General features: G+C 46.4%; 1 protein-coding gene across 3 annotated transcripts; it reads left to right on the plus strand.

The window, feature by feature from the left end:
• Window positions 1-590: 590 nt before the first annotated feature.
• LOC134395921 (zinc finger protein 436-like) lies at window positions 591-13,330 on the plus strand. 3 transcript variants are annotated; one of them, XM_063122181.1, is made up of 7 exons: window positions 591-620; window positions 3,115-3,182; window positions 4,541-4,661; window positions 6,501-6,589; window positions 8,039-8,165; window positions 9,439-10,074; window positions 10,686-13,330. In XM_063122181.1, exons 2-7 carry the CDS (start codon window positions 3,168-3,170, stop codon window positions 11,603-11,605), a joined length of 1,908 nt encoding a protein of 635 aa, XP_062978251.1. In that variant the 5' UTR covers window positions 591-620; window positions 3,115-3,167; the 3' UTR covers window positions 11,606-13,330. The 3 variants fall into 3 exon arrangements, with proteins under 3 accessions (XP_062978251.1, XP_062978249.1, XP_062978250.1); XM_063122179.1 differs by having other exon boundaries at window positions 598-620; window positions 4,535-4,661; XM_063122180.1 differs by lacking the exon at window positions 591-620 and adding an exon at window positions 1,074-1,130 and having other exon boundaries at window positions 4,535-4,661; window positions 8,045-8,165.
• The last annotated feature ends 1,323 nt before the right edge of the window (window positions 13,331-14,653 follow it).

Below are 14,653 nucleotides of genomic sequence, written 5' to 3' on the forward strand. Positions count from 1 at the left end.
ATCGAAATCAGAGCCATCAGCCTACACTGATAGGATTGCACTTTAAATAACCCTCGAGGATAGTAAAGAAGGCTATACATTTTAAGGTGCAATCCTATGCATGGACAGGAGGTGGGGGGAGAAACTTCTACAACTCCCAGCATGCCCCAGCCAGCATGAGGCATGCTGGGAGTTGTAGGAATTCCCCCACCCCACCCCGACTAAACATGCATATGATTGGGCCCTTAAAGAAATAAAGGTGCACGCGCTCGGCCTGATTTAAGTCGGTGCGAGACACAGCGACTGCGACTGCAAAACAGTGCCACGCGTGCAAGGGGACGGCTGGCCAGCAGAGGCCGCTGCTCTTCGCCAAGCAAGAGCCCGGTTGCAGGCCTCTCCTCTCCCTTCCTGCGCTGCGGACGGGTTACACCGAGCAGAACTGCAGCTGTACCGTCAAGCAGGAGATTTGCAAGAACCATTTTAGTTCCAGCCTGCCTCGATGACCAGGGGAGGCCGGGGTGGGGGTGCGCTGTGACGTCAGCCTGGAAGCAGCCCCTGAGTTCCTCGGTTGCTGCGATTTGTGGCAGAAGAGACCCAGGTAAAGGGGAGGGCGAGGCCCCTGCACTGAGAAGCTGTGAAAGGTAAATATTCTGCTCGATATTTTCCACTTGCGGTGGTCAGTAGCATCTCTTCCCGTCGACACCGGCAAATCTATATTGCGGCTATGGTCTCGGGATAATGGGGTGTATGGGGAAGGGGTGGGTTGGAATTATGCCCCCTTTTATTCCATAAATGCTTCAACTTTAAGATTGCTGCCTTTTTTATTATAGGGCCACTACGTTAAGGGTGAGTCAGCTGAATTGCAATCAGAAATCGGGTGGGGCAATAGGTTATGGGGCGTACTGAGTAAACGGCTCAACAGACAGACCTGACATTTGGCAGTGTAGAAGAGATGGGCTTGAGCATGGCCTGTGTTGATTTTGAAGTAGAAAAGGTAAGAAATGACATATTTATAGGAGTTTGAAGAATGTTGCACTGGAGCCCTGCTTGTTGGCCAGTGTGTGAACAGAATGCTGGACTAGATGGACCCTTGGCCTGATCCAGTAGGGCTCTTCTTGTGTCCTTAAGAATGCTCACCAGCAGTTTGGCACGTATTGTCTTGATTCCCCCCCCCCAATAAATTTACATGGGGTTCACTTTGTAATAGCATTTCTCCATTCGTACAGTATCCTTTGGGAAACATTCAGAAGTTTCAGGACAGATCAAAGGAACTTCTTCACACAACGCATACTTAAAACTATGGAATTCTATATCACAAGATGTAGTGATGGCCACCAATCTGGATGATATTAAAAGTGGGGTAGATAAATTCCTGGAGGAGAAGAATATCAAAGACTATAAGGCCATCGAGTCCAACCCCTGTGGGAGTTGGACTCGATGGCCTTGTAGGCCCCTTCCAACTCTGCTATTCTATGATTCTATGAATGTCTAGTAGTCTTGCTAACACCAGTTGCTGAGAAATATGGGCAGGAGGGTGCAGTTGCACCCACTTGTGGGTTTCCTGGTTGACAGCTGGTTGGCCACTGTGTGAACTGAATGCTGGACTAGACAGACCTTTGGTCTGATCCAGCAGGGCTCTTCTTATGTGTAGATAGTATGTGCTGTGTCCTGGAAGAAGTGTAAGATATTTGTAGGTTTTGAAAAATGTATGCGCCAAAAAACTCCATGTATGATGTCGTTCTGGTGGTAGTGCACTATTAGTCCTCGTTCTCCACGGTTGAAGTAAGATTCAACTGCCAATCCGGTCAGCCTCTGTATGTGGAACTGGGGGTGGGGTGCCATCTTGTTCTTTGCCTCAGGCAGCAAAATGTCTTGAGCTAAACAGCTCAGTGACCGAGTGCATCCTTTGCATGCAAGAGTCCCAGGTTCAATCCCCAACATCTCCATCTAGAATCACAGAATAGTAGAGTTGAAAGGGGCCTATAAGGCCATCAAGTCCAACCGAATGTAGGAATCCACCTTAAAATATCCCTGACAGATGTCTGTCCAGCTGCCTCTTGAATGCCTCTAGTGTGGGAGAGCCCATGACCTCCCTAGGTCATTGGTTCCATTTTCGTACTGCTCTAACAGTCAGGAAGCTTTTCCTGATGTCCAGCTGGAATCTGGCTTCCTGTGACTTGAGCCTATTATTCCACGTCCTGCCCTCTGGGAAGATCAAGAAGAGATCCTGGCCCTCCTCTGTGTGACAACCTTTCAAGTACTTGAAGAGTGCTATCATGTCTCCCCACAGTCTTCTCTTCTCCAGGCTAAACATGCCCAGTTATTTCAGTCTCTCTTCACAGGTCTTTGTTTCCAGACCCTTAGGGCTGGAAAGATTCTGTCCTGCCTGAAACCCCGGAGAGTCACTTGCATTGGGGCGTTAAACATTTCCTCTAGCTTCTGGTGTGATTGTTTGATGTGCCGCTTTCCCCACCTTGGTGCTCTACAAATCCCATCAGTCAGTGTCAACAATATTGGGCAAGTTGGATCCATGGTCTAACTCAGTGTAAGGCCGCTTCCTATGCTGTTATGCATCCTTGTGGGCCCTGTGCACAGAGACCAGGCCCCCCGATCAGGGGGGACAGGGTTGCAGTGCCCCCCAGATGCTGTATGTACTGTAGCTGTGAATGCCAACCATTCTTCTATATAAGAGAAACTACAGGCTTCCGCTGCAAAGCCTCCTCCCAGCCCTTGGGACCACAGCTCCATAATGAAGCTTTCCTCTGCATTATCTACTAGTTTCTGCTTCTTGGATCTGCTAGTATGTTACAGAATGTTGGGAAGTGTCTTTGCTCTGTCGATTGCGCAAAAGGCTCATTCAACTTGCATTGGGGCGTTAAACATTTCCTCCAGCTTCTGGTGTGATTGTTTGATGTGCCGCTTTCCCCACCTTGGTGCTCTCCAAATCCCATCAGCCCCAGCCTGCATGGCCAATTGTCACAAATGCTGGGAGTTGTAGTCCAAAACATCCAGAGGGTGGGGAAGGCCGCAAGATACTAATGTGGGGTGGGGTTAGGGCTCACTGAGATAATGGGATGTCAAGTCACAAGATGTGATATAGACAAAAATCTCTTCTGTAATGTCTTGCCCTGACAGGTAACAGAATTCCATCTTGGCTTCCTTAGCCACCATTTTGTTCTTCTAGAACCATGGAGCTCTCCCAGGTAGGCCATTTTCCAGCAGTGGGTGGGTTTGTTTTGTGGTAAAGCAAGAAATACATAAGTGGTGAAAGAAAATGGCTGCCTCATTGCTTCTTTTCTCCCTGTGAAAGGGAAACACGGGGCATCAAGGGCAGCTTGGCTGGAATATAGGATGTATAGTACACTCCAAACCTCACCCAGGTTTTAACTGTCATGGCTTCTCCAAGGAACCTTGGGATTTGTAGTTGGGAGGGGGAGCTAAAAATGCTGTTGCCTTAACTTGTGACCTTCCAGGTGTTTTGGCTTATTAATTTCTCAATCCTCAACATTGTCTAAGTTGGCTAGGGCTGATGGAGGTTGTCAGCCAACACATCTGCAGGGCCATGGGTGGCCCATCCCTGCCTTAATACTTCCACAGGGGAATAAATCCCAGGGTTCTGAAGGTATAGAGAAGGAGGCCATGTAATTCTGTAGTCTGCAGCTTTGTCCTACTGAAACAGAGCATTAGATGGGCCACCTAGGAAGCAGTGGAGATATTTCAATGCCAAACATTTTAGGTGTTAGTTACAATGTTGGTGGAATGTGATTTTCACCCACCAAAGCACTGCTAGAAATTTGATTTACGGTTGCCATCCAACCAGAAAGAAAAACCAAAACTGGCATGGATGTTTTAATATAAAAGCCAGAAATGCTCAGAGGGGCTTTTACACACCCACCCCTGTGCTGGTTGCAAGTATATTTTATGGAAAAGCCAGAAACATTGGCTGATGCCAGGTTGTTGGTTTTTAAAAAGTGGCATTAGTGTAATTTTCATTTTCTGTGCATGCTTGAACTGCTTTGCCCATATATACATGTGCACTAAGATTCCAATTGAGCTATGTCCATACCCGCCCTTCAGTGAGCATGTTGAGATGAGGGAGGCAGAATAGCAGAAAACCTGAAAGAAAAAGGAGGATGTGGCAGCAGACCAATGTGGCCGTATGAATGCAGCAGCTGTGGGGACTGCTCTTGCGCCCGCTTCCCTGTGTGGCTCCTTCCCCCAGTGGTAGCAGCCAACTGGAGTCTTATCTCATCCTATCTGCCAGCTATCAGACACAGGAGTGCAGAGAGAGCCACTCTTGTTTGGGCCCCTTTGGGTTCCTCCGGAACAGTTGTCTCCAACTTGGTGCCTTCCACATGTGCTAGAATACAACTCCCATCTTCCCCAGCCAGAAAGGCTGCTTTGGAGGTTTGCCAGGCTCCACCCTTGGACCCATTCGAGTCCCTGAACATTTGCCAGGCAGGCAATGATGATTTTCGCGATTCCCCAAGGATTTGGCATTGCAGGATTGTGGTTGGGGCTTTTGTTGGGGAATTCAAGGTGCCGACTCTTTAAGTCGCAGGTGGCTTTTGAGGAGGTGGCCGTGTATTTCTCGGAGCAGGAGTGGGCCTGGCTGGATGCGGACGAAAGGGCCCTCTACTGGGAAGTCATGCAGGAGAACTACGAGCACGTGACTTCGCTGGGTAAGCATTCCTCCTCCTGAATTACTAAGCACTTGGGGTAAAATCCAATATGAGTTCAACTTAGAGTAGGCCCATTGAAATGAATGGGACTTACGTTAGTCATGACTGACTTAAGTCCCATTCATTTCAATGGGTCTACTCTAAGTTGAACTTAGGTTGGGTTTTACCCATTGGCTTCTTAGATGCACACAGGTACCTGTTAAAAGGATCTGATGAAAAAAGAAATCTGATTTCATATCACTCTGGATTTTCTAAAACAAACCATAGCTTTACATTTATTTTACTATATAGCCCACTTCATTATTATCCTGCAGGGCGGGTAAGAAACAATGGTGTAAGCCAAACAAAAGTATGTATTTTTAAGGGTGCAATCCTATGCATGTTTAGACGGAAAAAAGTCCTACAGCTGGCTGGTGAATGCTGGGAATTGTAGGGCTCTTTGCTGTCTAAACATGCCTAGAATTGCACCTTAAATCGCATCAATGACAGTATAAATAATCCATATGTTGATACTTTGTGGAGTGAAGAAAAGTTTCTGTATTTTTTTAATATATGAAATAGCTTTTATATATGTATGTTATCTATTGAGCACCTCCAAACCACTTTGGGATTGGGTTATTAATAACTTTCTCAGCTTTTCAAAGTTTCTTCGAACATCTGGTCTGATTGTTCAGTTAATATCTTACTGGGTGGGTTTACACAATACAACAAGCCAGAGTATAGATTGAATTGTGGCTTGTCATTGAATCATAGGTTGTTGTGTTGTGGGGTTGTTCATAGTTAGCAAACCATGGTTTGTTAGCACAGCTGAGTTCACACAACACAACAACCCACAATTCCCTGCCCACTGAGATTTAGGTGATAGCTCCTCCCATCCCCCCCCCCCCCCCGGCTATCTCCTCAGTGACTGCTGTTTCTCTGCCATTGCTGACAGTGGGGAAACAGCGATCTTCAGTGAAGCCTGGTGACTCCAATTTCAGTGGGGCTGTGTATTTATTCTGGGTTTCAGTCAGAATCAGCCAGAACTCTAAAGAAACTATCCAACGTGCTGAACCCCAGCCTTAAAACAGGTTCAGCTCCTTGAATAGCTCCATTGGCCATCTCAGAAGTGAGATTCGGGGTGTGTGGTTGGAAAATGCTTTAACGTCTCCCCCGCCCACCCACCCCGATTTTCACAAAATTGGCTGTTGCTCTGCCATTGCTAGCACTGGGCTAATGCTATGTATAGGATCCAAACCTCAAAAGCCTGTGAGTGTAACACAAGAGTCAATGGAGAGTTCTACTGTGATGTTAATAAATGTTTATTCAACTATAAAGATAACAATAGTATATGTAAATCAGCTATTACTGCACTATCATGAACACTTCAAAGAGGTGCAAATGAGTGTTACAGCACAATTAACACAAGAATACACATCCATTTACAACATACAGTTAATGAAATTACCAACAAACTGAAACAACAATCACCCACTACCGACTCACATAAATCCACTGTGTGAACAGACTACTGGATAGGATAGATCCTTGGTCTGATCCAGCATGGCTCTTATGTTCTTAAAGAACAGTGACAGAAGTGAGACTGGGGGTGTTGGGAGGGACTTTAATCTTTCCCACCCCAACCTCCTTGGAGTTTGCAGTTCCTCTGTCACTAGCAGCAGCGGAGAAACAGCAATCTCAGAACTGAGACTGGTAAGGAGGTTGAGAGAGATGGGGAGGGGAGATTCAATGGCAGAGGTAGCAGGCCAGGGTACCTATGGGGGAGTACACCCGAGGCCTTGCAGGGCTACTTGTGCACCTACCCCTTGTGTACACTGACGCCTCTTCTGTAATCCCCAGGGGTCCTTTTCACCCTGACAGACAGCAAAATTTCATGTCGGATTCCTCTGGCACCATCCTGTTCTTCCAGCACCATGGAGCTCCCCGAGGTAGGCAGTTTTCTGTAAGTGGGCCTGTTCTGTGGGAGGGCAAGAAACACAAGAGGTGATGGACAATGCACGTCTCCGTTATATCCCTTTTTTACCTATGTGAAAGAAATTGAGACTCCAGGGGATGCTCAGCTGGGAGCTCGGGTTACGTAGTGCAAGTGTACTGTGCCCTAAGTTTGTACTGTTTTAGCTGTCATGGCTTCCTCAAGGGACGCTGGGATTTGTAGTTGTGAAGGGCGAGTTGGGCAATTTTCCAGGAACATAAATCCCAAAGCTCCGATTGAAGGGAGAGGAAAGTCAGACGTCATGTCAGTTAATCCAGCATAAATCTTTAGTCCTCAGTTAGGTCTTCATTACAAATTGAGTCCCGTTCCAAAACTTACTTACTTATTTATTTATTTATTTACAATATTTATATACCGCTCCCCATTCAAAATTTCAGAGCAACAAGATAAGATAAAATAAAAACAGAATAAAACACTTTAAAATATATTTTAAAAGAAGCAAACTGAAATGTGAAAACTTGCTGAAACAAACTATTTAAAGGTTGCCTAGGAAGTGCAGGCATTTTCTCAGTTCCGGGTACTGAAGACGTTTCTCACACAGTGTCAGTGGAAAGTGATGTTCACTGCTGGAAGTTCAATTAAGCTTTGCCAACCAAACAGGGGTGGGGTGGGGTGGGGTGGGGTGGGGTGGGCGACATCCCAGAAGGGGCTTTCCCCCACTCCGTCTGTACTTGGCTACCAAGATATTTTGTGGAAAAGCCAGAAACATTGGCCGACGCCAGATTTAAAAAAATAAAACAAAAGTGTGATTAGCGTAATTTTCATTCAGTGTGCGTGCTTGAACTGCTTTGCCCATATATACTACGTTTCCAAGAGCTGGGTCCATAGCTTCCCTTCAGTGAGCATGTTGAGATGAGGGAGGCAGAATAGCAGAAAATCCAAAGGAAAAAGGAGGATGTATTGAGCAGGGGGTTGGACTCGATGGCCTTATAGGCCCCTTCCAACTCTACAATTCGATGATTCTATGTAGCAGCAGGCCAATGTGGCAGTATGGATGCAGCAGCCATGGGGATTGCTCTTGCGCCCGCTTCCCTGTGCGGCTCCATCCCCCAGCACTAGCAGCCAACTGAAGTCTTATCCCATCCTATCTGCCAGCTATCAGACACAGGAGCAAAGAGACCACCGCTCTGGTTTGGGGCCCTTTGTGTTCCTCCGGAGCAGCCGTCTCAAACCTGGCTCCATCCGCATGTGTTAGACTACAATTCCCATCATCCCAGCCAGGCAGGCTGCTGTGGAGGTTTGCCAGGTTCCAACTTTGGACCCATTCTAGTCTCTGGACGTTTGCCAGGCAGGCCATGATGGTTTTCGCGATTCCCCAAGGATTTGGCATTGCAGGATTGTGGTTGGAGCGTTTGTTGGGCATTCAAAGTGCCGACTCTTTAAGTCGCAGGTGGCTTTTGAGGAGGTGGCCGTATATTTCACGGAGCAGGAGTGGGCCTGTCTGGATGCAAATGAAAGAGCCCTCTACTGGGAAGTCATGCAGGAGAACTACGAGCACGTGACTTCGCTGGGTAAGCGTCCTGACGCCTCCTTAAACACCTGGGCTTCCCAAATGTACAGAGGATCCTGGTAAAAGGATCGGATAAACATGTGTTGCTTGAAAAGAAACACGGCTCCTTCTCTCTCTTGATATTCTAAACGCTGAAATGTGTGATTTTCCTATATAGCCTTCCTCATTCCCATCCTATGGCTCAGGGCAAGTCAGGAACAACGGGCATGAGCCAATCCAAGTTATGCAGTAAGTCACATTGATGGCACTGCACATGATGATGCTTTATGGAAGGAGGGAAGGTTTCCCTTTTTCTTACGTGGTTTTAAGTCAAAAAGGATCTATAGCAGCGGTGCAGAACCGAGGGCCAAACCCAGTCCTCCGTGGTCCCAATCCAGCCCTCTGGCAACCCTCAGAAGTCCACCTCACCTTCCCTGGCCTCATCCCCTTTTCCCCAACCGCCACTAATTTGGCTTTTGCCCACTTTCCCCACATTTTAAAAAGCTGAAATGCTTCTGCTAAGGTTTAGTTACTGACGGTTTGACCTGCTGGTATGCTAAAAAAAATTGTCCTGGCATTTTATTCTGAATGTGTTTTTATCTGTTCTCTTTTATTATATCTAGGGCACAATCCTAGGCATGTTTAGACAGAAATAAGTCCTACAACTGCCAGTATCTTTCAGCCAACCATGATGGCTGAGGAATGCTGGGAGTTGTAGAACTTAACTCTGCCTAAACCTAGATAAGATTGCACCTTTGTTTATTTATTGATTTAATTTCTATCACACCTTTCCACCAAAAGTGGCAGTCAAGGCAGTTAACAACAATAAGGCCAAGATTTTTTTTTTAAAAAAAGTTAAAATTTAATTTAATTTAATTAAAAATAATGTTTAAACTAAATTAAAAAATAAATTTTAATTAAAAATTAAAAGCAAATAAATTGGAAGCTCAATTACAAACACATTTTCTATATCAAAAGATATATTTTTGTTACATTTTTTTCAATTTGCTTTATTGCTATGTCTGTTATTTTAACTGTGGTGGTATTATTGTAAGCTCCTTGGGGCATTTGTCAAAGTGGTATCGCAGGCAGCAAGTCTATGGACACCAGTTGCTGGAAAACGTGGGCAGGAAGGTGCTATTGCACCCGTGTCCTGCTTGTGGTTCCTGGTTGACAGCTGGTTGGCCACTGTGTGAACAGAGAGCTGGACTAGATGGACCCTGGTCTGATCTAGCAGTGCTTGTCTTATGTTCATCGTTCCTGCCTCATTGTCTAATGTCTGGAATCATTCTTAGCAGGTGATAGTTCCCTACAAGCAAGCCCCAAAGCTACAGAACGACATGGGAGTTTGCTGGGCAGTTCCCAAGAGAAGGACTCTCTAAGCCCTAATGCTTGTAACAATAGCCACAAGCCAGCAAGGCAGCAGGAGAAGAAGCCGGTGGAGCAGCTTGGTGGAATGACCCCATTCAAAGGAAGCAACAAGGCTGCAAATTGTCCTCCAGCTGAAGTGGGAGAAAGGAAGGATTCTTGTCCCAAGTGTGGGAAAAGCTTCTGTCACAAATCAGCACTCACTGCACATCTGAGAATTCACACAGGAGAAAAGCCCTATCAATGCCAGGAGTGTGGGAAAAGCTTCAATCAGAGTTCAGCCCTAACTCAGCACCAGAGAATCCACACAGGGGAGAAACCCTACGTCTGTCTCAGTTGTGAGAAAAGGTTCAGTCAGAGTTCAGCACTTACTCAGCATCAGAGAATTCATACTGGAGAGAGGGCTTACACATGCCTTGACTGTGGGAAAAGCTTTGTTTACCAGTCAGCCCTGATTCGGCATCGGAGAATCCACACTGGAGAGAAATGCTATAAGTGCCCTGACTGTGGGAAGGGCTTCAACCAAAGCTCCAACCTTATTACACACCGGAAAATTCATACTGGTAAGGCAGCATCACCCACTGTCCTGTTCAGGGCTGTTTGACCTTTAGTTATAAGAAATAAAACCAACTGGCAGGGCACTTGATAGACCACTTTAGAGCAGCCTTCCCCAGCCTGGTGGTCTTCAGTTGTATTGGACAGCAACTCCCATCAATGGACCTGTTCAGACAACATGCTAAGCCATGGTTAGGCCACAAACCCTTTTGCAGCAAATGGTTAGTGAACGTGTTTAAACTGTGGTTATGTATCCACCATGGTTAGGAATGGTTCACACAACATGCTAATGTTTAGCTCAAAATGCTTAACCACCAGGGCTTAGATTGTCATCTGAACAGGGTCATTCTCAGATGCTATGGTCATAGCAGATGGGAATGATAGGATTTGCAGTCCAACACAGGCAGAGGCTTTTGTCACCATGTACCTCAGTTCCTTTATCTGGAGATGTCAGGAATTGAACCTAGGACCTTCTGCTTGCAGAGGAGGTGCTCTATCACCAAGCTGTATTGGTCACTAGATGCCTACCAATGTTTTAGGGATTTGCAGTTTCTAGTACCTACATTTTACATTCTTTGCTTTCCCCTTTCTCTCTGTCTGTCTGTCTCTCATCCTACAGGTAATGGGACAGTTTGTGGGAGTGAGAAGAAGAATCCCCAGCCAGAAGCTCGTGAGAAATCAAAACCACCTGGAACAGTTTGCAAAACAGTTCAACAAATGTGTCCTCGCAATCCTCAGTTGGAGAAAGATCTTCAGAATGGGGGAGGTGTGGAGAGAAATCCTTTAGAGAGAGGTCAGGATCCACCTCTTGCTAGCACAGGCAGTTTCATATCTCAGAAGGACTTCACAATAAAGACAGGGGTCCGTAGGTTTAAAAGGCCGCTCGTGTGTGATGACTGTGGAAAGAACTTCAGATACAGCTCCCATCTGGTGAACCACCTGAGGATCCACACAGGAGAGAAACCCTACAACTGCACGGACTGTGGGAAAAACTTCATTCAGAGCTCAGCCCTCAAGAGGCACCAAAGGAGCCACAGAGGCGACAGGCCCTATCAGTGTGCGGATTGTGGGAAAAGCTTTAGTCGGAATTCGCACCTGGCCAAACACCGGGGGATTCACACTGGAGAAAAACCTTACGAGTGCCTTGAATGTGGGAAAAAGTTCAGTGTTAAAATGAACCTGGTGATTCACCAGCGAATCCACACAGGAGAGAAGCCGTATGCGTGCTTGGAGTGTGGGAAATGTTTTAGTCAGCGGGCCCATTTCATTATCCACCGGAGAATCCACACAGGCGAGAAGCCTTATGAATGCCCTGACTGTGGAAAAACCTTTCGTGTGAGCTCACACCTTGTCACACATCAGAGAATCCACATGGGGAAGACTTCGTTCATCTGTCCTGACTGCGGGAAAAGCTTTAACGGTAGCCAACAGTTTATTCAACATAAGAGGGTCCATACCACTCGAGAGAGCTGTCAACTGCCCAGTGTAGGGATATCTATTAAGATTGAAGGCAGTAACTACAGCCCTGAAACTGATTAAGTGACCTTCTGGCTGTATTTGGTTAAGGCAGGGGTCTCCACATTTAAAGCTTTGAGAAAATGTTGTAGAGGCTCTCACAAAATGGCTGCCATGGTGGGCGTGGCCAGTCACAAAATTCCCCAAAGGCAAACTAATGTGACTAAAAGAAAAGTAACTTGCTTAAGAAACGAAATGTCAGGCGAGTGGGAGAGCTATCATTTCAAGCCTCCATCACTGCCTGGTGATATCACACCTCCCCAACTCGGATTTTTCCTTTTCTAAAAATGTCTCAAATCTGTTCTTGGAAATGAAGTGGGTGGTGGAAGCCAGCACGTCGCTTTGCAGCAGGCCAGCCTCTCCGTTGTTGTTGTTTTTTTAAGCGCTTAAACAATTTCTAAAAATAAAGATCAAGAGAGGCAAGGGGCCTGATGTGTGCCAAGAGAGGGGTCCATAGGCACATTGGTACCCACAGCCACCACATTGGATGCCCCAGGCCTACGGCAAAGAAGCCTTTACCAGCCCTCTGCTAGAAGTGCAAATTGTTAGATGCTTTCTGTGATTAAAGCTGAAATTAAGGCGGATGGAGGGGCAATTTTTACTGCCAAGTTCAAACCCTTGTAGCAGCTGAGAGCCAAATATAGTAGATTGGTTTTATACTGTTGTTTTATACTTTGAGTGTTTTTAATTTTTGTGAACCACTCAGAGAGCTCCGGCTATTGGGCGGTATAGAAATGTAATTAATAAATAAAAAAATAAAATAAAATAAAATAAAATTGGGCGCTGGACTTGGCCTGGAGAGAAGAGCTGGTTTCATATTTCATGCTCTGCTTTGGAGGCTGTTGGTGACTTTGGGCTGATCATGTCAGCCTAGTCTATCTCACAGGGTTGTTGTGAGGATGAAATGGAGAAAAAACTTTTATAGAGCCACCCTGAGTTCTTTGGAGGAAGGATGAGATAGCAATACAATAAACTAACAATGAATCAAGATGGTGAACTAGAGGCACAACATCAGGCTTGAAAACCATCAAGAGCGCCATCAAAAGAAAAATGGAACTACAGACCCAGACATCAGCTTCCTCAGTGGACTATCATGAGTGCTGCACTCTGCAAGCGACAGAGAATATAAAGGAGGCAGAGGCAGCTGGCAGCATGCAAAGAACGGCCCTTCGTGGGATTGAAGAAAGTGGGGGTGAACTTATGGGGTTTTCCCTAAGACCAGTGCCAGAGCTTTCACAAGACATTTTCCTGCCTGAGGCAAAAACCAAGATGGCACCTGCTCCCTTCCATGTACCAAAGAAGAGAGAAACAAGTCTAAGGGGACACATGATAGAGGTCTACAAAATTATGCATGGTGCGGAGAATGTGGAAAGGAAGACATTTTTCTCCCTCTCTCAAAATACTAGAACCTGGGCTCATCCCATGAAGCTGATTGCGGGGAGATCCAGGACAAATAAAAGGAAGTACTTCTTCACACAGCGCATGGAACTCACTATGAATTATGGAATTATGGAACTCACTACCACAAGATGTAGTGATGGCCACCAGTTTGGATGGCTTTCAAGGGGAGGTTGGATAAATTCCTGGAGGTGAAGGCTATCAGCCCTGGTGGTTATGTGCTATCTCCAGTATTCAAGGCAGTAAGCTTGTGTGCACCAGTTGCTCGGGAACATGGGTGGGAGGGTGCTGTTGCACCATGTCCTGCTTGTTCATCCCTGGCCGATGGCTGGTTGGCCACTGTGAACAGAGTGCTGGGGCCCTTCCGCACGTCATCCCCAGAGCGCATCTATTCGACCCCAGTGCACTCTGAGGACGATCATGTGACTTGCCTGTAAAAGAAACGACGATGAGACATCCTCGGCGCTGCCGCCGCCGCCGCCGCTACCCAGCTTCCTGCTCCCCGCCCGGGACGGATAGCTTGGCGGAAGAAGGCGGAGGAGAGAGTGGAAGAAGCTCTCTCCCCCGCCTTCTTCAAAACAAGCTATCCGTCCCGGGCGGGGAGCAGGAAGCTGGGTAGCGGCGCTGGCGCCAGCAGCGCCGAGGACGTCTCATCGTCATTTCTTTTACAGGCAAGTCACAGGATCGTCCTCAGAGTGCACTGGGGTCGAATAGATGCGCTCTGGGGATGACGTGCGGAAGGGCCCTTGGACTAGATGGACCCTTAGTCTGATCCAGCATGGCTCTTTCTATGTTCTTAAGTCCTCAGGATGCAAAAAGATTTATTGTACAAAGCCCGGCGCATTTCAGCCTGTGTCCTTTCAAAGGCCACAGTTTTATATTGTTGTTTTATACTTGTTTTATACTGTTGTTTTATACTTTGAATGTTTTTAATTTTTGTGAACCGCCCAGAGAGCTCCGGCTATTGGGCGGTATAGAAATGTAATAAATAAATAAATAAATAAATATAGGAGACAGTTTGTTGCTAGAAGAAAATCTGCAGACATCTTGAAAAAGGCCTTTGAAAGGACACAGGCCAAAATGCGTCGGGCTTTGTACAATAAAACTTTTTGCATCCTGAGGACTTGTTTCTCTCTTCTTTGGATCCGAACTGCGTGCTTTCCTCCTTTGTCCCCCCCTTCCATGTACACCATCCAAGTGGATTGAGAGATGAATCTTCCTTCAACAAACGGCAGCAGGACCTCAGCTACCACCACAGCTGAGGGCATTGGGCCAAGTTAAGGGGCTCAAGAGAGAAGCGGGGGTGGTGGTGTTGCCTGAGGTGGTGCTCTCACTCTGCCCAATGGTAGGGCTGGCCTTGACTGGTAGTGCACTGCTTTTTATTTCTTTTTAGATTGACTACATTTTGGGTTTACTCCCTGCAATTGAAACAATAAGTCAAGTTACCATTCTCTCATTCATAAGTTGGATTCAGAAACTCCCCATTTAATACTGCTAAAAGGAGCTATGTTACCCCTCTCTGCCATCTCAACAAGAAGGAAATAGTAATTCTAAATTTGTGGAAAACAGGCCAGTAGTCCTATTGAGTCTGATTCAGGGCCCCTATATTCTCTCAAGTAATCTAGAGAATAGACCTTTAGCAGGAGAGGTTCTTAGAGATGACGTTCTAGGAGT

The sequence above is a fragment of the Elgaria multicarinata genome, chromosome 3 (assembly GCF_023053635.1).
Source record: "Elgaria multicarinata webbii isolate HBS135686 ecotype San Diego chromosome 3, rElgMul1.1.pri, whole genome shotgun sequence".
NCBI lineage: Eukaryota > Metazoa > Chordata > Lepidosauria > Squamata > Anguidae > Elgaria > Elgaria multicarinata.